The 23,960-nt window shown below is 34.6% G+C and overlaps 3 protein-coding genes across 3 annotated transcripts; 1 reads left to right on the top strand and 2 right to left on the bottom strand.

The window, feature by feature from the left end:
• Window positions 1-1,450: 1,450 nt before the first annotated feature.
• Window positions 1,451-8,356, bottom strand: LOC145559538 (CASP-like protein 5A2). The gene is made up of 3 exons (XM_081620958.1): window positions 7,919-8,356; window positions 4,381-4,513; window positions 1,451-1,871 (listed from the first exon to the last, which is right to left on the bottom strand). The coding sequence occupies exons 1-3, from the start codon at window positions 8,131-8,133 to the stop codon at window positions 1,680-1,682; spliced, it is 540 nt and encodes a 179-aa protein (XP_081477084.1). The 5' UTR covers window positions 8,134-8,356; the 3' UTR covers window positions 1,451-1,679.
• Window positions 8,357-14,638: 6,282 nt separating this feature from the next.
• LOC145559537 (F-box/LRR-repeat protein At3g48880-like) lies at window positions 14,639-19,026 on the top strand. The gene is made up of 3 exons (XM_081620956.1): window positions 14,639-14,700; window positions 17,447-17,842; window positions 18,414-19,026. Exons 2-3 carry the CDS (start codon window positions 17,454-17,456, stop codon window positions 18,946-18,948), a joined length of 924 nt encoding a protein of 307 aa, XP_081477082.1. The 5' UTR covers window positions 14,639-14,700; window positions 17,447-17,453; the 3' UTR covers window positions 18,949-19,026.
• A 1,032-nt stretch (window positions 19,027-20,058) lies between these two features.
• LOC145559536 (UDP-glucose 6-dehydrogenase 3-like) lies at window positions 20,059-22,724 on the bottom strand. The gene is made up of 3 exons (XM_081620955.1): window positions 22,612-22,724; window positions 21,998-22,091; window positions 20,059-21,700 (listed from the first exon to the last, which is right to left on the bottom strand). Exons 1-3 carry the CDS (start codon window positions 22,614-22,616, stop codon window positions 20,303-20,305), a joined length of 1,497 nt encoding a protein of 498 aa, XP_081477081.1. The 5' UTR covers window positions 22,617-22,724; the 3' UTR covers window positions 20,059-20,302.
• Between the last annotated feature and the right edge of the window lie 1,236 nt (window positions 22,725-23,960).

Genomic DNA, 23,960 nt, shown 5'->3' with positions numbered 1-23,960 from the left:
TGCAAATTAGAGAGTATTTAATACAAATAGGATGATAATTTTGGGATTAGATTTTGGCCATAAGGGTCATTTTTTCAGTTTAAATACTACCTTCGTCCCCTTTTGATAATTCCTTATGGGCAAATTTTAGTCCCAAAATGTTTATCCCATTTGCTTTTTCCAACAACCATTAATATTAATTTTTTACCAAAATTCCCTTCAATTTGCAACAATACTTGTGCAAATTTGTATTTTCCATGTAAATTTTGTTTTCCCATGTACTTTTATTACTTTCACTCTCTACTTTTTTTCCATACCCAATGTCAATTTACATTTTCAATGTACTTTTACTATTCTTATTTGTGTTTATTAGTTCCCGTGAAAAATGTCCGTAAGGGACTATCAAAAGGGGACGGAAGGAGTATAAAGGAAAAATTGTCTGGAATAATCCCACCTTTGGGGCGTCCACTAAAAATCATCCCATTAAATTATTTTTAAATAATTCAACCTTTATAATTAATTCGCTCATAATGGTCTCAACCAGTCATATAACAAGCCATCGGAACCATAGCGGAAGGGGCGGTTGGGGGATTAATATGATGGGGGAGGTGGTTTTTACGAATTTCGGGTGAAGGTTTTAGGGCTGCGCCAGGAAGAAGCAACTAACAGGGGGTAGGGGAGACGCCAGCGCAGGGGAAGGGTTTTCGGCCGTAGCAAGGGTGGGGATGGTGGGAAGCTCCGGAATGGATTGTGGGTGGGGGTTGATTTTGGTGTTTTTTAAAAAAAGTTTTGTTAAAAAAGTTTTAATTAATTAATTTTTATTTTTCAACCAACCAATGACGTAGTAACACGTGTCACCGTAACCTAAGACTATTTTGAGCAAATAACCCTCAAAGTTAACCCAAAGTTAGAAATATTTTGACTTCCTTCAAAAAAAAAGTTATTTGATCAAATGAACAAAAGTTGGGATTATTTTTACCAATTTTCCCTTAAAATTTTAAGTTTTCTCTAATCTAATTATAATTTGGTAATTCTCACATAATCAACCTCTAATACATTAATCATGGTTCAATAAATACTCACCAACTTCCCCTCTTTTGAAAATTAGCTTAGCCAAAGCTAATTGTATATTTAGCTCCAATCGTTAAGCTAGTATCTAAAAACTTTTGAAAATTGCAAATAAGTTCCTCTCTAACTCATATAGAGAATTTTTTTCTTTTGAAAGCCTTGTCTAACTTCTTACTAGAGGGAAACAAGGGCAAAAATGATCCCTATTAGCAGTAGATAGCCTTTGTAAAGGTATCATTTGCACTTCTAGTTAAAACCTGTTTAATGCTTCTCATTACGCACAAAATATCCCACATAATAACTTGAATCGTGAACCAGTTCAAACAAAATTGGGATTTTTCCCTATAGCACGGATTTGGTCTGTGTAAGCCTTCACAAACACAAGTGACATTAAAGAAACTCATTTCACAACGGAAAGGCGTTATCTTCCATAGCATCGACATTAGAGGCATTAAAGGCACTACAACTTCACAAACAGCACAAGACAACTCCAACTTGCAGGAAACTAAACCATAAAGGCACAAAATTGTATCCGTTTAGAATTGCAAATTCAAACACAATATACATTAGAGCTATTATACACATATGATCCAAGCATAAATGTACTGCCAGTGCATCGGACTGAATTTTTGTCATCGAGAGGCCAAAGACCAGAAATTCAGTAGAAAAGAAGGTAAAGCAGCAAACCAAGTCATGAAAGCCATGCCTGTTGAAGTTTCAAATTGAGCACAGTGGTTCTTTGAACAACTCTGCAGATCATTGCCAATGAGAACAGTGATACCCGCAGACGCACAGGCCGCAGAAAATATGAGAGTAGAAGTGATCTGCAAGACAAGTATAATGCAGATTTAATTTGAGCAACCAGTGATCGAATAATTTTTTTTTTGGGTTTTTCTAAGCTATGCCCCTAAGGTAGTCGAGTTTCTAAGGTGTACCTATGATTTTTCAAATTTCTAAGTCGTGCCCCTCAACTCACTACCATTAATGAATGATACCCTCCTTGGGACTTCCACGTCACCTAAACTTAACTATAAATTTAATAAAATGATGATAAAAGGTAAGGAAATGATACGAGAAAGAAATCTTAATCACAACAACCCTATTAACGAAAACTAAAGCCACGAAATCACACTCTCAATTAACTTTTAAAAAACTAATAAGGGTACATTTTAGTATTGATAAGAAGTTGAAGGGCACGGCTTAGAAACTTGAAAAAGCACGGGTACACCTTAGAAACTCAACTACCTTATGGGTATAGCTTAGAAAAACCCTTTTTTTTTTGTGTGTGTGGAGACTGGAGAGGGGGATATATGAAAGATAGTGAACATTCAGCACAAGGCTGTCGCAAGGGAATGGTAAAAGGTGGGAGGGTTGTCAAATGCATGCAACCTTACCACGCAATTGCAGAGGGAGTGCACGTTAACTAAATTAATTTAAATTTCATTTTAACCTGGAGTTCATAAAGTTGCCCATTATCAACTCTTTGAAAATCCTGTTGCAAAAAGGATGCATCATGCACATGTAGGTAATGTTGGGAACAATCAACTAAAACAGACAAATAAATCCTTTGTTACAATTTGTTGTAGCAAAATAGTCCAAATAATGGTTTTCAAGCCAGATCCTTAGAATGAGACAGGCTGAAAAGAGTAAAAAATATATCTTCAGCAAGATTCCAGAACCTCAAGAGGAGCACCGGGATAGTGGTATGTCAAGAATGAGTGAATGACCACATACCATAAGATATAGCAGGTCTTCGACTCACATACGAAACCGCCATAACTAATTGAAGAAAAAAATAATTCAATGAAAATAAAATTGTACACCTAAAACCTGACCTTTGGCCGTCCCACAATAATAATCCACGTAATCCTTTTTGAGAAGTTGCAAATTAATTGCCACATTACTTCATTTGGCCAATGATGCTCTATATCTCTTTCCTCATCACATGGGTCTTTATTTCTATCTCTCTCCTCTCCTAAAATACCACACATCCCCTCCACGTTGCAATAAAAAGAGAATGGAGAAAGTATAAAAATAGTCCAATTTGCTGTAAATCCAAATGATAGTACCTCCAATTTTCAAAGAGTTAATTCCAGAAATATATTTTTATTAAGTAATCAAATCATGCAATGTTCCTATATTATTAATGTAATACATATGATCATGTAATAAAATAAATAATTGCACAATTCTGTCAAAACAAAGTCATGAAGAAGTGGAAAGCTTTCTGGTATGCCAATCAACTGGAAAATAGAATGTAACTTTACATTCTCAATCGTGAGATTATTATAGTAGGTTAGCGAAAGGTCGGATTGTAAATAAGCAATTTTCCTAAGAATCGTGCCAAAATAACCATCACTATTTCCCACTTTTTAAATTAAAACCAAGGCTTATCATTCATCAAACATATAGCAATCTTATCCATCAAAAAGATAACGGCACCACTGGCCACGTCCTCCATCCACAAGCACATAGCTGGATTTTACTAGTCTATTGATACCTCTATTACCTTCTCTAGTTCTCTATGCACATAGGAAACATTTAAGGAAAGAAAACTTTTAATCAGAGAGTTGATATACTTCATCAGGACATGAAAACCGCTATGCTGCTGTTTCAATTTTAACATGTTGAGCTGAGGTTGGAGCAATGAGTATCCAAACTTAATATCAGCTTTAAAATGAAAATCTCTTGCAGTGGAAAGGCTAGAGCTTGCAGCTATCACTTCCACAACCACAATCCCACAATAAACTTCACAGATTATACAAGCCACATCTAAGACATCCTCAATATTACTTCTAATCACCACACCAAATAATATCCAGAAGCAGCATCCACATTTAACTTGTAATGCTATAGTATGGGATCCAATCATCTCATACAACAGATCCCCACCACTAACACTCATATACTACACTTTAACCTTCTCAAAGACTCGACCACACTTCTCCCTCTAAATCACCCACATGGTGATCATAACCATTCCTCAATATTCTAATAATTACCTGGCTTAAAAGCCACCGACCTTATGGAGTAGAAGATTGACAGGATTCAGCTATCAACTTCACAGTGCTACATTTCTAACTTAAATATCTGATTGCAAATACTAAAGAAAGAGAGGCGGCATAAATAAGACAGAATTTTGAGACTATTATTGATTCGTGCATGTAAGAGACATCTTTCTATATGCAATAGTGACGTCAGCTAGAAGCTGAAGGATCTATTCAGGTTCATTATTTCATAAATGTTAGTCCAGTAAAAATATCGAGCATGCTACAAAAAGAAATTGTTGAAGCTCTCTGATTATTACAAAAAAAAAGGTGAAGTCAATCTTACCACATCACCAGCAGCAAACAAGCTAACAGCTCGACGATTACGAAAATTTCGTTTGACTAAGATAGCGTAGATATCAAGCATTGCCAGTGAAAGGCTCCATAAGATCTGCAAGCCAGAAGCGGCAACAAGAAAGCTGGGAGCACAAATTAAAAACTTCATGTCATTACAGAGAATTAAAAAATCTAGAAGAATAAGAAACTTATACATAAGTTATACAGTGAATATAGGTAAAAAAAATGAAGGCGCTGAAGTTCTTAAGCTTGTTATTGCATCTATTTCATATGTTTTTACCAGAGATTCCCTGGTCTAATTTACCGTCTAAGCCAGCCCTGAAAGATAAATACCTCACCCACCAATTTCTCTGAAAAAGTCCTAGGGTGGAAATTACAATTATTGGAAGTGGCCCAGAACTAAGTTCTTTATCTTCTGAATCCTTGATACACCTGTTAGGGATGATGATATAAATGTTGCATTGGCAAAGTGGTGATATAAAAGCTCGTGGTTTAAATTATTTCAACTGTCTTCTTTAAGAATTTTTGGCACATTTTAAACATAAGATTCATGATGCAATTTTAGTAATCTTCCAAAAGTCTAAGTTAACCCCACTTATAAGATTAAGGCTTTGATTGATTCCAGAAGTCTAAGTTGCTAAAGCAGGTACATTGTGCCACTATATCACCCTTGTACCTATAGTAAGTTGCCTTTATTCTGCAAAAGATTTTAGTCCCGCTGCTTGTTCATTAGTTTACATAATTATTGCTAAAAGTCTAACTGCTAGGTAACAGAATTACAGAAGGCTGTTGGGGAATTCACAGATAATAATCTAGCTGGCCACTAAATTAGTAAAAGGGTATAACTAGATGCATACTCAAGGTAGATCTGAGGAAAGCTTATGAGTCTATTGAGTGGAGCTTCCTGAGATCTAATATAGATGAGTTACGAATCCCTGCTATAGGTGTGACTTGGATCATAGAATGCATAGCTTCTATATCATAATGAGTTCCAGTGAATGGTAATTCCTTCCACTCCTTTTCCAGGCAGAGTGGGTCTAAGACAGGGTGGCCCCTACTCATCCTATTTATTTGCACGGGAATGGAATATTTGTCTCAGTGTATGGGTGAAATGGCTGGCATGGCTCAAAATCCCAATTTGAATTATCGTCTAAAATGCGAAAGGCCATACACATTTGATGTTTGACAATGATCTCCTAATGTTTGCAAGAGGAGATTGCACTTCCCCTGATATTGCAGGATTTAATGCTGAAACCCTTCATAAGAATAGTGGTGAGTTACCTTTTTAAATATCTGGGGTTCCTTTGGCATCTGCAAATTTGTCTTTCAATCAGTGCAAACCTTTGATTGAAAGGTTGTTGCAAGAATTAAGTTTTGGTCAGCAAATTGCTAACCTATGCCTAAGAAAGTCTTTATGCCTAAGAAATTCTGGTTTACTCAGCATAATAATTTATTGGAGCCAAATGTTTTTCATGCCTAAGAAAGTTTAAGACAAATTAAGAGATATTGCTGGGCCTTTTTATGGACAGGTGGTGCGATAAATATAGATAAGTACTCCCTTTGTCCCTTATTTTACCCCATAGAGGTGAAGTTACTTCTATAACTTTAAGTTCAAAAGAGTTAATAAGAGAGAGTATGACGGGGTTAATGTAGTGGGTTGTGAGTTAAAGGTGTGGTCCCTACTCCCTACAGCAAAAAGTAGTATAGAGCAAACTCAAAGGGACGGACTAAAAAGGAAAACAGGGAGAATATTAAGAGACAAAGGGAGTATCTTGGAATCAGATGTGCCTACCCAAGGTAGTGGGGGGCAGAATCTATTGGATCTCACAACTTAGGACAAGGCAGCAATTTCCAAGCTTTTTTGGGCCATCACTATGAAACAAGACAGGCTTTGAATAAAATGACTCCATACATACTAGTACACTACATCATAGATAGCAATTTTAGGGATATGCCAACCCCAAATGATTTATCATGGACTTTTAGAAAAATCCTTTGGTCCAGGAAAACTACAATTATTGGAGGTGGCCAGCAGAACATGTTTCTTGAAGCCAAATTTTCTGCAAGGAAATTTCACGCTGAACTAAGGCCAAATGTTGAACCAGTTGCTTGGATGATAATACTCCGTAAAAATTTTGCAACCCTAACAGGTAACAGTTTTTAAAGCCTGGCCGGTTGAGAAGAATAGCTTATGTATATATATATGTACATATATATGTATATATGTACATATATATGTATATATGTATATATATATATATATAAAGCAATCCCAGTGATTCAAACTGGCATGATTTAAGGTTTTATATGATCATTCAAAGTGTGGATCCATAGAATATCCACTATTTTTAATAGTAATCACTCTGCTGGAATCAGTGTTAATACTTAATACGTTGCAAATGGTTGGTAAATTAACCTGTTCAGAACTTTGATATGGGATAGTTGGTATAAGTAATTACTCAAGCTTGAAGAAGGTAGCAAGAACTTGGCACGATATACGGGATGTGGTTTTCCAAGACTTTATACAACAGAAATTGGAAAGTATTTGATGGGGATTGTGAATATCAGCAAGCTGTAATTAAGGCCATATTTCTAAAGTTGCATGTAGAAGTGGTGCTATATGAAGGGTTTTCTCACACCCCAGATAGAAAGTGGGGAAGAAGTGATGCTGATGATGTAAGTGACCTAGGTCTTTAGATTTTTGCTGTTATAGTGTTTGTAATTGAAAAGTTCTTGTACATAACTCTATTTAGGTGAAACAATAAAAAATAAAATTGCCAAATCAAAAAAAATAAAATAAAGGGTAATGTAAATTGTGCAACATTGGCATTGATTGATTCATTAATAAGCACCCAACTTTGCTAGTTTGATTCACTCCACTCACTACATTATCCCTTTTCAACAAATATGTACAACAAAACTTCACTAAAGCACAACAGGATCGTTCTAACTTCTAACAATAACCTACATCAATAAACGTCGTTCCTAATAGCAGCATTACATGAAAATTTCCAGTAACTCCAAGGTAAATCCGAAGGCACAAAAAGGAATGGCATACAGTCATTATACAAAATTAGAACAAAACCACCAATGCAGGATAATCACAGGCTACCATCAATCCCAATAGCAGGATTAGAGATGGAAGAGCACCCGTACTTGCAAACACACGAACCGGACTCATTTTATAAGCAAGAATCGGCAGCTCAAAAAACTGATTACTGAACAACAACATTAATTGATAAGCTGATTCCTCAATCCCTACTCCACCAACCCCCAAAGCATCATTGCTATTAATGGTACATTCAAGTAAGGCAAATTGCAACTTTTACCCACTATTCTAACACACACAAAACCCAGAAAAGTTCAATTACAGGCTTAAATTATACCACAAAAACTTCGAAATTTTGATTTACCCACAAAAATTCACATCTACCCCATTTCACAATCAACAAAAATAAATCAAATGTTGGGTAATTAACCATCAAATGAACAACAATAATAATCGGAAAATAAAATTCTTTAGTTACCGAAAAGCAGTGACGGAGGGGAAATCGCTGGTGGTAGACATGACAAGAAAAGCTCCAATGGCGAAGAAAGATTGAAAAAGACGCAACACAAGCCCACCTGGTGTCCCCGCCATTCCTTGAAGATCCTTCATTCTCACTCTCGGCGCCGCCGCTGCTGCGTTTTCAGTCGTTAATGGCGGCGGCGCTTCCACCGGGTGCACCGCCGGATGACTCATTTCCGGCGATGATGAAGATGATTATCAAACTATAAATCACAACTTTGATCAAAAATACTCCTTAATCCATGGATTTCGCAGGTTAATAGTAGGGATTTTTCAGAGAATTTAGGAATAAATGAGATAGCAAGGAATTTGGGTACTTTTTTCAGTCGTCTGCAAGTTTTTTTTGGTAAAGTTAGCTTCTCCTAATTAGGAAAAGGGAAGAAAAGAGGACACATTCGACAATATTGTGGGAAGTAAAGAGGACAATATTGTGGGAAAAAATTAACCGAAATAGTCCAACTTTTACCTCTTCCGTCCAAAATAATCTAATCGAGGGAGCTGTATTCATCTAGATGAATTTGTTTATCTAATGACATTTTGGTAAATATATCAACAATTCATATCAGTCAGCATGACATTTTTGTAAATACGAGTAAGTAAACAACTTTTATCAATATGCGGGTCCCATAACTGTTGATTTATTTACGAAAATGCCATGCTGACTGGGATTTTTTTGTTAATTTATTTACGAAAATGCCATTAGATAAACAAATTTTGTTTATCATCAAGATAAACTTGTATTTCTCTACATTTCAATTATTTTTAGATAATCTGACCTTTGATGTCAATCCACTTTAAATGGTCCCAACCGGTCATTTAACTTGTTATAGCAAGTTTCATGACCCATGTCGGCATTTGATTGATCTAAAAAATAATAAATAATTTCTTGATTGATTAAAAAAAATTAAAAACCACACTCACCAGCTAACCACCCATCACGGCCGTCACTCCCACCAGCCCAACCTCCTGCCGGCACTGGAGCGTCAAGCCGCGTTGACCGCCCCCATCCCCCTGAACCACCAACCACCTTCGAAACTGCTCCCCGTCCCGATCCCGACCTCTCTCCCCTTCCCCCCGCCATGTTTCCGGCCCCCTCCCCTTCCCCTGTCCTTTTTCTGACCTTCTCCCCTTTCCCTTGGCCCGATTTCGGCCCTTCCTCCCTTTCCCACGCCTCCATTTCAGCCCCCCTCCCCTTCACTCGCCTTGGTTTTGGTAAGGGTTAATTGTGGTGGTTTAGAGGTGACAGAAGGGGGTAGAGGAAGGGCAACGATAGGCACAGGGGAGCTGTTGTCTGGGCGTGACGAGGCTGGCGACCAGTTTAGGCCGATGGTGGGGCGGGAAGGTGGCTAGGGCTGGTTGTGGATTTAAATTTTTAATTATCATTATTTTTTATATCTACCTTATAAAACGTGGGAGAATACTCTTATGAATAGTGCATGGACATTCATATCCCTAAAATATGTTATTTTACATATAAACCCTCATTGAATTAAAAAGCCTTAAAATTGTCTCTTGAATCACCAAAATTGATTAATTATTTGTGTTTATTTCAAAATGTAAAGCATTTTTTAGAGTTTAGACTCTCCAATTTTTACAAAATATATAATTATATGATGACTAGCTTTATTTATTTAATTCGTCTCATCATTAAGTACTTAAAAATTACTATGCAAAATTGCAAATAGATATAATAAAATATATACCATGCAAATATGCATAAGGTGTAAAGACCACCAATAATAATTCTCCTAAAGTGCTAGCCATCTGGGCGCATCGCACGGTAAGAATCCCTAGTTTTAAAAAAAGTTAGTTTTAATTTTTTAAATAAGTTAATTAATGTTAATAAGTAATAATCATTTCATTTAAAAAAAAATTAAAAGTAAAAGTTTTTTTGACCAATCACGTTGTGACACGTGTAAATTAAACTTAACAAAAAAAATTACCTACTCAACCGATTACAGGTCACTTGGGACCATTTACAGCGAATTGACAGTAAAGATCGGATTATTAAAAAATGATTAAAAGGTGAAATTATTTTGAACGGATGAGGTGCGGGTCGGATTATGTTGGGCAATTGTTTGTAAATTATATTTGAAAAAATAGAAAGTGATGCATCTAATTTAATTTGAAATATCCTCGTTTAAAAAGTGATGCGTCTAAAACAAAATGGAGGAAGTACACATTTTTGCTTGTGTATAAATCAGGTGCCCTCCTTGTCTTCTTGAGACTCTGTCTGGTGGATTTTTATTTCCCCCATCTTTCTCCTCTATCTTAGAGGTTATAAAAAATTCAAGCGGGGCCTTGACATCAAGTTTCATGTCCAAACCAAAAGTTGCGGGCGTGTCGAGCCATAGTGGTCTTATTAACTTATTTTGACTTTTTCAGATCAAATTCAAATTTTGACTAAAAAATGTATTTTACTTGCCCAAAACCGCCCTATTTTCAAGCCAAATCATCTGGACTAACGGGTCGGTCATAATTTATCACCTCTACAAGCTCTATCTAGATTATATATAATATGGCATACAACAACTCAACATTTTTACCTAAAAAAAATCAACGAATTCCAGTGTTTAACATCAAAATTGCACAATTCTTTCTATTCAGCTTATCACATATTCACATCAACAAAATCAAGCAAATTCAACGACGTATTCATCATGTTTGTGCGTTTTTTCTCGAAAATTTACACGTTGGACTTTTTTCACATTTCATGTATTAGTTTTGATTATAATTTTTACTAACATAATAAAAGCATATCATAATACTTGTATATGTTGTTAAATAGGTATTAATATAAAGTTTCGAAATAATTTTCATTAATATTTACTTATATAAAAACAAAGTGAAACTAGTGCATTGACATGTGTGCAATGTTGACCGTGTAATATATTATGGGACAAAGGGAGTATTTCCTAATCTTCAAATTTACTCACAAAAGTAAAAGATATAATATAGTCATGTGTAGTCTTGTTTGATCCGTCTCAACGAATGCTCTATCAATATTAATGGTTATAATTTTAAAAGGTATGCAATAAAAGTTATTAATGGTTAAATAGGTGTATTGACAACCATGTAAAAGTCAAAATGTATCCAATAAAAAGAGATCAAGGGAGTATTATACTTTTAATATATGGTAATTTTGTGAAAAATTAAGAAACTTTTACCGAAAACTACCATTTAAATGACCATTTTTTGGAACAGCTACCATTTATTTATTTATTTTTTTTTGGAAAAAACTAACACAAAAACCTTGAGTAACACAACCACATTTAATTTCTTAGCAATAATCTCAATTAAGGAGCTAAGCAATCGATCATTTCTGCGACGAGGGAAAGGAGGAGGGGCAATTTCATCGGCATGATAAGGGAAGGGCTATTTCGGGAGTGAGGGAACGGGGGTGGTTTATTAGATGGTGTAGGTGGGTCACGCCGAGTGGTTTTAAATTAAAGGTTGGGAGAGGCCGATCGGTTGTTATCGGTTGTTAGGGGAGGTGGCTGGTCGAATTTCGATGGGGATGAGGATTGAGGCTAAGGTTTAACGGTGGGGGAATGGAAGGAAGGATGGTGGCTGGGAAGGGTTTCAAAATTTTGTTTTCCATTTGGACCAATTATGTTGTGACACATGGCTTTACAAATAAAAATCAACTTTTAGTTAGGTCACTGGTAAATCTACCTAGTAGAAGAAAATCCACCCAAAAATTCATAGTGCTCTAAAATAAACGTAAGTTGGGATTATTAAGAGTAAATCGCTGAAAATTCTGATTAATGAATTAAAGTGATTTTTCTAAAAAAAATAAAACTTAGATTTTGGAAGCACCTAATATAATAAAATCAAAAGCGAAGACAAGTCGAATTCAGGGTTAATTGGTTGATGAAATGGAGTCGTTGGACTCTAGAAATTGCCCTTTTTAATCTCTTTAGTTGTAATAAAAATGTGTTCCTTTAAAAAAAAGTGGTATTACTTATGTTTGTTGGGAGACAAAGCAAAATTTCAATTTTAGGTTTATATAAACTCTTGTTGAAGGAGGATGGTAGTAGGTGTTGTTAAACCAATTGACAGTAAAATAAAAGTTATTGCAACATCGTGACTTTGAAGTAAATAAATCAAGAAGATTTTATCCATTTGAATTATTGAGGTCCGTTAGGATAAGACTTACTGATTTTGAGTCGTCTCCGTCATTTCAGCAACATTTTTTTGGTAGAGAACCACAAGGGAGGGGATGAGAATCAAGCTCACGATCACCTAGAAACGGAAGGGGATCTCTAACCACTTAAGCTATCCCTCACTCTCTAATTTCAGCAACATTCACAGACTTTTAATTGTATGTTAGAAAAGAACTCGCACAACACGAAACATCATCACCAACTTCCCTCATTCTATCAATAGTCCCATCACATGTTTAAATGTATGTTGGTAAACCTTATGTGCGTTGTCCTCACTCGTTGTAATAACTTTAAGGTAAATGTCGTTAATGACCTTAATTGGTATTGTGTAAGGGCTTCTTATGCCTATAGTAACTTATGTTAATTTACTTTTCTTTTATTTGTTGTAAACTCAGTTTAATTAATGTAATTTCAACCATTTTCAAAAATAAAATTTTAAAAAAATCTTAAAAACTTACAAAGAATTGATACAAGCTTTGATGGTGTGTGAAAATAATGCTCCGTATTTGAGAAATGGAAGAATCAAAGAAAACTAATACTCCATCCGTGTTTTTTTAAGTGATACATATTGACCGGCACATAGTTTTAGGCAATTTAATCGACATAAATAAAATAAGAGGTAAGTGGGGTAGTGGAGTATTAAAAAATTGTTAAAGAAAGATAGTGGGGTTAATAGTTTATTGAAAAGTAATGAATGTGAGAGAAAAGATATAATAAAAAAGTGGTAGTGGGTTTGGGTGGGGACCATGAGAGGAGAGAGATATAATATTTTAATGTATTGTTTTGCCAAAAAAGGAAATGTATCACTTAAAAAAACACGGAGGGAGTACGATACTTTTAAAACAGATTTACTTAAAACTAGAGGCTAGAGGTGATCAAAATATCGGGCCAGGCCTGGCCTTAATGTAGTATCTCTTGCCCAAATCCGCAAAAAGTAGCAGGCTTTTCGGGCTTTTATGTAGTTGGGTCCGGGTTTTCGGGCTGGATTGGACCAGGCTAGCAGGCTGAACCAATGTTTATCGCTTCTACTAAAAGCCCTTATAAAGCCCGCTCTGCCCCATATACGATCATATAAAGATCCGTGCCATTTATTTATTAGACGGATTTAACCCGTATTATAAATGTGGCGGGTGATGGCTTTTAAAAGGCCTCCATTCCTAGTTTCCTACATCTCTAACTTATTTCATTGAAGCGTAGACTCCATGGAAGCGTTCTCCGTTGAATCAAATTCTTGTATCCCCCATTGAAGCAGCTTCTAAGGTAAGTTGTTTGTGGTTGTTATCATCATATCAATTTACAATCTAGGGTTTATATTTGATCTAATTCAATCCAATTATCAGCGTGTTAAGTTTAGGGTTCGTAAATCTGAACTATTGGTTCTAAATTCTTAGATTATGCAACATCATAACCAAAAGAAAAGAAAATTATGAGCCTAATTTGATTATTGAATCAAATATCCCTAAAATTATGTATTTTTTTGAGATAATTGAAAATGAAATTAGATCTCTTTTCCCTGGGCCTAGGGCGGCCCCCCCTCCTGCCCTGCCTCAGGGACGGGCCTGCTCATCTCTGGTGGGATCTTCTTACTCTCTAAAATGGGGTTCTTTTAATTTCTGTTTTTTTTTTTTTTTTTTTTTTTTTTTTTTTTTTTTTTTTTGTGGAAAATCTTTGCATATTTTGGTTGAACAAATATCAATATTTAGATTTTATGCATCCGGGGTTGATGAAATGTTGTAATGATGAATAAATTTACATTTTTTATAATTTTTTTGGTGGTAAATTAATGTTAATTTTAGATGATGTGCTTTTTATTTTTTTAACCTTGCATATGGCTTGTTGTGATTAACTAATGATGAAAAAGAGTGAACTTTTTAAGGGTTGAATTCATAATTTTCTTTTTTGTTTTTTTTTTTTTTTTTTTTTTTTTTTTTTTTTTTTTTTATTTTGGAATTGAATGTTTGATGTTAAATCATGGTTGGTAATTATGGTATAGTATTCTTGTTGCAGGAGCTGTAGAAACTAGTAAACTACTGTTAAAACATGGCTAGTTGAGAGTATTACATGTTTGCATATGGCCACTATCATTTTGTTTTAAAAGTGAATTGAACACTAATGAACAATACAATGTAAAATATTAACTGCATTGATCACTGACACTGATTCACTGACTGAGGCTCTGATTCACTAATTGACCCTTGAGTCCAGGTTTCATTCTAAAGGTTAATTGGACACTAATGAACAGTCCATACTGTTTGCCAAATTCAAGCTCTGCAATCCCTGCCTTTTGCCATGAAGTAGCGTTCATTGATTAGTTAATTATTACCAGGATTTGTTGTGCTCACCTTAATAAGTTTTAATAAGTTCGCTTAAATTTAGATAAGTTCATATAAGTTAAAATCAGGTGAATAGAATACACCCTTATTAGGTGATATTTAATGATTTCTTACTGATGTATAGTGTAGTTAAGTAATAAGTTTGACTAATCCCCTTATCTGAATTTTCTAATGAAAAAAAAATACTATAATTTACTTCGAATTCTGTTCACCAGGGTTTTGCATTTCTGTCACATCCATTGGTATTGTTGCTGTTTTGAGGAAATTGGAACTCAATCTGTCAGGGTTTAAGATTTTAGTTGTGTAATTGCCTCATCGTTTGGTAATTGTTCGTCTTCTGTTCATAATCAAAGTGACTATAATTGGGTATTAATGGTAAAATGCAGAATTTGAATATTGCAGAAGGAATTTATCGTAATCATAATTGTTTGATTAATTTGTTAGGTGTTGAAATTTATAGTTTCATTTGGCTATAATTTTTGATGGGTTCTTATATGTTGCTAAATTTGAGAAAATTTCGTGCGTTTAGTTTTGTCTCAATATAAATATTTTTTTGGATTTTATTCTGATTCAATTGGCGGTATGTTTAGCATTTCTTAATTGCTTTGTTAGTTATTGGGCATTGGGGTTTTCATATGTTTATAATATTTGATGGATTTATTCATATATTTTGTCAAAATCAAGAAAGTTCTGCGCTTTTTAGTCTGATACGGTTCAAGTATTATTATTTAAGATGTCTTCTGTATTTCCGAAGATTGCATCTCTTGCAGATTTTTTCTTTTCATATCTTGCCTCCGTTTTTCTTGTTATTTGTTGTCTGATAACAGCGCTAGATTGGTATTAGCATGTGCACCCTTTTTTTATCTACTCTTTGCTGGTGATTCTATTTCTAAATCTCACTTGATTATAATTTTTTGTTATCTTATCACAGAATTACTGATTGATTATAGTATAATTTCTGCCGAATTTTTTTGTCATTAATTGTTTGAATAACTCACTTACATGCCTGCAGCAAATTTTTACCGAACAAATTTTCAATCCATCTCATGTAAAGAATTTATCATGGCCCAATTTTTGGGATTTATTTGAAATTGCATGAAGAGGGGAAAGAAAGATGCATAAATTATGTTCCTGAATTTTTCGCCATTATATAAATTGATCATGGTTAATAAAGTGGCCCTTTCTGTCTTGTTATGTTTGCCTCACTTGTATGGCTGAATCACTGATGATGATTTTGGGTTTCTGATAATGTGAAGAAAGATGCAATTTCTATTATTTGGCTAAATTAATTTTGAATCCTTTTAGGTAGGGAAATTTTAGGTTTAACTTGGTGATGAAACGTGGTAGTTTTTGTGTTCTGTTGATTTGATATGAATTTGTTTATCAGACTTATCACTGACAAAGTAGCAAAAATGATTTTTTTTGTTCTTTCATAGATTGCATGTTTATGATTATTGATTTGATTGAGAAACTAGTAAAGCATGAATCAAGCTATTTGGTATGCAGGGTAAGCACATCAACAATGAATTGTTGATGAACGATGAACACAGAGTTGCAGTTTATACTCTTTTTAGAAACATAGGTGTTTTGATTTAAAATAAGGAGGTATATTATTTAAAATATGTGTTCTATCGTTAAGATGTCATTAATTGTGAAGTATGATTACAGAGTACTTAAACCTCTATTGAAACATTATATATATATTTCTTATATTATCAATATCCCATGCATTAACGAGATATTAGCACTTTGCAAATTCGAGATGGTAAATCTTATGTTTATTAATGACATCTTACAATACATATTTTAATTCAATTATAGAGTACTTAAAATTCTACCGAAACATTATTTATATAGATTTCTAATATATTTGAATGGTATTAAATTTCACGTATTGTTGGGAAGGCAAAATACATTCTTATGCTCCGGATGTAATTTCCTCAAAATATTTAATTAGTTTTTTCCCTTAAGCCTCACACTCTAGAAATAATAGTTACAGTCTTAGTAGCATTTATAAGAGACCTTCTGATGTACCACCTTCACACCCACATTTGAACTTTGGAACCCATAAAATTGTTCCGCAACAAATTTGGGGCTCTCAAACTTACTCTATAGGGCCAACAATGCATTTGAGTTCGTAATCGCAACCCTCGTTTTTGTTTGATCATCGGCCTCTGTTGAGTCCTACGGTCTTTAGGGAGTTTGTTCCCCCTTTTACGGGCTTGAATGAGCTTCCCACAGAGGAGTTGGTTGTTTATTTGGTTTAGAAAAGTCTCTTCCACTAATTGGCATAACCCAATTGCAAGTTCAGTTCAATTTTCAATATTCATTTTAAGGTTTCTGTTGTTATTGCTGTAAAAAAATTAATTTGCAGTTATTGTTTGAAGTGTTGAGGGATTAGATAATACTTGGTTTATCCTGTTTGTAACAATTCTTGGCTTCGGTAGAATTGTGTTGATTGGTGGTTTGAGTATTAATTTAAAATTTGTTCGATGAAATTCCAGATTCTTTTTTTTTTAAAATTTTTTTTTTATCTAAGTGCTGGTAATTTACATAGATATTATATGTAAAATTAATCTAGTTGGTCTTATTAATTTATTATTATATGATTGTAGTTGTTATTGAGCAAAAAGATGGACTAAAAAGGCAAACTTTGAATTACGGCAACGTTATTTTAGCTGTTCAGCCATGCAATGTATGTATAGTTGGCCAAGATTGCTTAGGATCTACATTTTGTCATCACTTCTTTAGTTGTCATGTTTTTTATTTAGAAGCTCGCTGCATTAAAAAAGCAAAACTAGTTTTGAAATTATTCCAACATCTGATGGCTGTGCAATTGCATCTAATTTAGGTTGTGTTGTAGAAGGTAGAAAGCGTGGTTAGAAATAGAATTCAATCGAATATTATATCTACTGCATGTCTTTTCATGGAGCCATTTTATGGTTGGTTTTGATTGAATCTCTTTGTCCCTCTGTCATATATTGTCAGTATAAAGATGCGATTGAAGGCTGCAAGACTTTCTAGAGCAGCATCTAGGGCGGAAACTGGCCCTACTATGGTGCGAAGCTGGGATGACTTGGACTACGATATATTAATGGGTATAATTAACAGAGTGCCTTGGCGTTGTAGGCTTTACGTTGCATGTTTGGTAAGCAAGTCGTGGTTGGCAGCAGTATTAGACTCATTGTCACCTTGTGGTGTGATCAACCTCAAAGTCATAGATTCCCATAAGTTGAAGAATGACCTTGATTTTCCCAGGTTTCAGAGAAGATACCTTTGTTTCCTGAAGCATATGTTGGATATTAAGCCAGTTGACTCTTGTTCTGCATTGTTCATTGGTGAAACTGTGCTAAAGCCACACAAGTATGTCTATATTGCCAAAAGGTAAATGAATTTTTTTGTCAATTTTGTCTGTATTGTGCCTTGGTAAAACTTTGCCAGTCACACAACACACAAGTATGTCTATATAGCTGAAAGGTAGATGAGTTTCTTGTCAACTTTGTCTTTTTATAGTTGATCCCATTGAAAATGGAATGTTTTTTTGGTTCCTTCCCAGTCTTTATTATCACTTGTCAGCAGTGTGAATTCCTATGGTTGATCTTTATAGAGATTTAACTTATTGGATCTTGAGAATGCCATTGAAATTGTCAAAGGATGTTTCCTGAAAGTTCAAGGATAACAGGGGTTGTGGATACATTTATTTCAATGTTTTAGGCGTATATAGTGGTTTTGGGAGTTAATTGTTAAGTAGCAGGGGCATTTTGGGCGGAAATATCCGGATATTGGACTCTTGAAGATGGCTTTACTCACTGAATGATATTTTATTAAGATGGCAGAATAACGGAGTACTACAGATAAAATTGGATTCATCACATGTATTAAGATATCAGTATGCAATTTGCTAATGTTAATCTTAGGGTATGCCTTCTTTATGAAATTTATGTGCACTTTTCAGGACACCCTCCCTGCAGCGGTTGGTTATCTCTGAGGCATTGGGTTACAGATATTCATGTTTTATGCAAGCTATGCGTTATTGGAGGAAGTTGAAGAAAGTAAAGTGTCCTGTAGATCTGTTTGTATTCTGCTCAGTCTGCTTTGAAAAGGTTGAAAGTCTTAAGTTATTTGGCGTTGTGGATGATGCTGCAGCAATAGCAATCCGTGATAGATGTCCTAGACTCAGACGATTGTATCTCATCTCATGTGCTTTATCAATCACTGCATTGTCAACAATATTAGATGGGCACAAACAATTGGAGGTGTTGGATACCCGACATAGTTTCTGTGTTCGTGACTGCTCAAAGACTGCTAGTATTGGGATATCTCAATCCGTGGAGTGGAATGAAGAAGAGATTCGCTGTAAGGCTGCTGGTATAAAGTTGCACTTGAGGTGCACTAAACAGCGTTGTCCTAAATGTTCTGCAACTTGGAAACGCTGCTATCCAAAAATGAAGGGTCGACTTGCAAATTATCGTTATTGGAAGTATATTTAAAATTTAATCTACTTGTAATGTTGTCTATAACATTTTAATTTATAAAAAAAATTGTGATAAAATTTCCCTCACCCAAAATTTTTACCAGCCAAAATATGGCTAATTGATTGGGGCTTGCCCCTCGTCTTCACCAAAAAAAAAAAAAATGGCTAATTGACTAGGTTGGTAAATAAAAAAAGACTCTTAGTGACAATTTGGTAAAAAAATAATTTCGGTGACAATTTGGTAATAAAAACTAACCCTAAGCGACAATTTGGTAAATAAACTAATCTCAGGTGACAATTAACCTAAAAAATTTAAAAAATTTCGACAAATTACTCTCGAATACTTAATTTAGTTTCTTTTCCGTGTTTTTTATACCAAATTTCAAGATAATAAAAAGAAGTTTAAGTATCAATTTTCACTTAATTTTCATACCCCTTATTAACGAAACTTTTTAAAAGGGATTGAAAATAATTTTTTTTTTGACAAGCGGATTGAATATAAATTTGGTATTGGGATTCAGCAAAATAAAAAGGGATGACATAAATAAATTAATAATTCATATTAAATTAGGATTTTTAAAGAGCTTGTCGAAAAAAAATTAAAAACACAAAAAAGTTAAATTAGGATTTTTATAGTGTTGAAAAAATTAGATATTTTGAGCTAAATGTTGTCTTTTTACCAAATTGTCGCTTGGTTTTTTTTTTTTTTAGTCAGTTGGCCGCCAAAATATTTATATCATAAAAGTTTTCAGTGAAACGATAGTGTGGTTTGCAATTTTCTGTTTTTGACGTAATGGATTGCAATTTATGATATTATTCATTCAAAGGATTTAATATTGGGTTGACGTGTTAGGTGTGTCACTTACGATTTGAAACTTTCAACTTAAATCTAACTTGTTTAATTTCTTGTCAACCTTAATTATTTTTTTATTTTTTTGCGAAAATTTCTTGTCAACCTAATTAATTAAATAGGATGAGAGTTTTGACCCAAAGTTGTAAGTCTCGGGTTGGGTATTGTGTTGTGTCAATTTTTTCCAACCCTATGCAAAACGATCCACTTTGATGAAATAAACATGTAATCATATCAAAGTATACAACCCAATAGGTTCACCTATAAGTAGAATACTAGAGCAAAAGTATGAATTAAGAGATGTTCAAAATCAAGGCAAAATCATATTACAGTACTAAAGTTTCAATACTCAAACTAAAATTAACCCAATTTCATTACAAAACCATTAACATTTAATCTAACTCAAAAGAGCGTGTGAAATGGAGATTTGATCCCCTGCTTCCCCCCATCATCTACCATCTCAATCATCATCAAAACTCATCACTATCACCTTCACCTTCACCTTCACCTCACGAGCATATTATATAGGTTTTCCTAATCGGTAGATCTGAATATGATCAAAACCATTCACATCGACAATCAAATCACAGCAATCAAAGATAAAGGCTGGCCTTCTCATTGTGATAACTAGCTCATCGCGTTGTTCCTCCAACATAGTAGCAAACATTGGCCATTCAACTAAGAAGACCATTGCTTCAACATCCCAAGCACCTTCTATATTATCAGCAACCAATATTCGATTTCTCTCTCTAGGAGCAAAACATTTCAGGATCGTATTTTCAGAAACTAATGGATCAAATATTTTCAGACGAATACCATTAATCTTCAACAACGATCGACAAATGTAAATTGCTGGTGATTCTCTGATGTCATCTGAATCCACTTTGTTAGAAAATCCATATATAGCTATATTCAAAGAGCCTCCGATCATGTGTGAAACAGTCTGTACTAATTCATCCATCTTTCTTCTCCTCATCTCACTAATCATTGTAAAAAACTTTTCATTTGTCATCCCTACACATTCACATAAATATGCCAAATAATCTATGTCTCTTGTCAAACCCATACCTCCATAACCCGGTCTTGAATTGATAAAATCCTGATTCAATCTTGAGTTTGCAGTTATGGTGCTTCTCACATCATCGAAATTTGAGCCGACCTTTTCACATAAGGTAGATCCTATATTCATAAGTGTTAACTGAGCTGCAAGAACTGCATTAGATAATAACTTCCCTATTTGCACAGAAGATTGTGAACCAATGATTTCGATATTATCAACATTGACCACTCCCGCATACAAATCCCTAAAAAGAATTAAACTATTGTGACCTTCATAAAAGTCACCTAATACCACCTTCTGAGGATGTAGCAAATCTTGAACAGCAGTACCAACAGAAAAGAACTCCGGGTTTGTGATGACGCTAAGATGCCTAGCATTGTTAAACCCATGAATGTGGTTTGCAATGTTTGATTTATAGTCAACTGGTACAGTAGATTTGATAGCTACGTACTTCCTACCGTGTATTCTATCGATTGATTGTAGTATGCTCTTGATAGCATCATCAAAGTTCTTGATGTCCAAGTCATTCTTGAGTACTTTGGGCTTTATCTTGAGAGGAATGTCAACCGCAATAAAAATCAATTGACATAGATCAAGTTCTTGATCAATATTGGAGCTAAAATGTAGATTTGCCCTGTCAATACCTTCGTTAAGATATAAATCCATATCAGGCTCAGAAAAAGGCATAACTCTCTCATTTGCATCATTGATACCATTCATATCATTAATCTTCTCAACATCCTTATCCAAAACAACGAAATGTTTATCGTGCCAATAGTGAGCAAGCACCATCATACTTAAAACTCCAACCCTTCCTCCACCTATACAACATATTCTTTCTATATCTTCCAACACGGGCTGTAAATGAAACAAAATATCTCTTATCAATATCATCAAACCAAGCGAAAACAATTTGTACACTTGTTGATAATCCAAACCATATTTACTTATAGGTATAAGTATTAAACAAACAAAATATTTCATACCAATATCATATAAAAATTAGTTTAATCCAATGCATTTCAAATGATACCAACTAGTGAAGTTTGCACAGATATATTTTGTTTGTAAACAATAAGGTCAAACACATGTGTTAAGATATATTGTAACAAGAAATAAAATTTATCAAAAACAATAATAATGTTTAGAACTTACAGGTGGTGTAACATCTTCATCATCAGGACCACCACTAGGATTACCTACATCGTCGGAGAAATCTTGATCGTAATCAGAAGAATCGTTCATATCACTGAAGTCGAAATAATTTAAGGTAAGTATGTTACTTCTTCTGAAGTTATAATCACATACAAAATGTTTAAATTGTAGGATCAAAATCATTAATATTTAGCTATACAAGTTCCAAACAATCATAAATTACACAGAAATTGATCTTAACCAATGTTCAATTAATAAGCTATATAATAAGTTCAAACAATTAATATATGTGCCTTCAAAAGGGTTTTCTCCATAAATATCAAATCAATTTCTATTACACAATAAAAAAATACACTAGTATAAAGAATCAGCTTGACAACCATTTAACAACATTGTCCAACCCTATTCCCATTGTTTGTGTTTCTTCTTTGATTTTCATCCTTATTTGCCAAACCCTTATTTTCATAGACTGAATACAATTGATTTGTTGATGGTTTGCAAACTATTTTAGCTAAAGTACAAATATGTTAAGTTAGAATCATCAAATATATGACCTAATTAAGCAACCAAATTAATGTATTATATGAACAAATCAAGCAACATCGATGGACTACCTCATTTTTTTTTGCTGCTCTACCCTCTGATCTTCCGAAATTGCGTCTCTGTTGTACTTGGCTTAGCCTTAGTTTCTTGTCTCGTTTTAGCTTTTTTTTTTCTTTTTTTTTTGCAAGGGAGAGAAATAGCTAGTCTCGTTTTAGCTTGCTGACCACGGCACGCCAAAGAGTGCTACCGAAGCCCAGGGCCCACTGTCTAAGGCCCAATTTATTTCAGCTTCTAATTAAGTACTTCGTAATTCCTAAAGTTTTAGATACGGAGTATAATAAAGGAAAAATTGCTAGCTATAAATCGGCTTTTGCCTCGTTCATCTAAAATAATTTACATTTTGATTAGTTTTAAATAATCTGACCTTTAATGCCAGTCAGTTTTAAATGGTCACAACCGGTCATTTAACTTGTTAAAGAAAGTTACGTGACAAGTGTCGGCATTTGATTGATAAAAAAAATAAAATCATAATTTTATTTTAAAAGAAAAACTTAAAAATTGTAATTTGATTAATTAAAAAACAACTCCCACCACTAGTCCAACCACCCTCCACGGCTGCCATCTCCACCAGCCCGACTCCTATACTTGCCCACCAGCGCCAGAGCGCTACACCGGCCACCCACCCTCTTCTCCCTGTATCGCCGACTCACCTCCACCCTGACCCTCAAAAAAGTAAAAAACTCCTTCCCCGTCCCGACCCCAACCTCCATACCCTCGAAAAACCCCATCCTCTCTCCCTTTTTCACCCCCTACCCTTCCCTGCTCCTAGGGATAGCAATGGGGCGGGTCAGATGCAGAGGATGGTGCCTCCAATCCCATACCCGCCTAAAAATCTTGTACCCATCCCAACCCCACCATCCATGGCGGGTACAATTTTCCACATCCACACCCGCCCCGCCGGGTACAAGTTAATATTCATCCCCGCCCCACCACCCATTTGGATATCCATACCCGCTACCATAATGACATTAATATGAAGAATTATTATTTCTAATAAACGACGTTAATTTTATTAATAAATATTTTATATTATTATAGTCTAGATTCTAAGCTCTTCCAAGCTTGTATCAACCTTCGAAAAGTAGTATAAGGCAGGTATGAGACGGTGATGGGGCGAGTTTACTCTAAAATCCATACCACACCCACTTGAAGGTATTATGTATTCGTCATGTGCAATTACTAGATATATAAATGGATCAAATTATGGAGATAATTAAAATCGTACATTTGGGTCGTCGTTATATCATAGCTAGAGGTACTAACGATTTTTGGGCTAGTAAAATAGGTCAAAGCCTAATTGGACGGATCCTATAAGGTCACACAAAGGTAATTAGTATTACATGCACCATGGTGCACCTAG

The sequence above is a fragment of the Chenopodium album genome, chromosome 9 (genome assembly GCF_948465745.1).
Source record: "Chenopodium album chromosome 9, dcCheAlbu1.1, whole genome shotgun sequence".
Taxonomy (NCBI): domain Eukaryota; kingdom Viridiplantae; phylum Streptophyta; class Magnoliopsida; order Caryophyllales; family Amaranthaceae; genus Chenopodium; species Chenopodium album.
The sequence above is the reverse complement of the archived record's forward strand: the minus strand, read 5'-3'. Positions and strand labels throughout refer to the sequence as shown.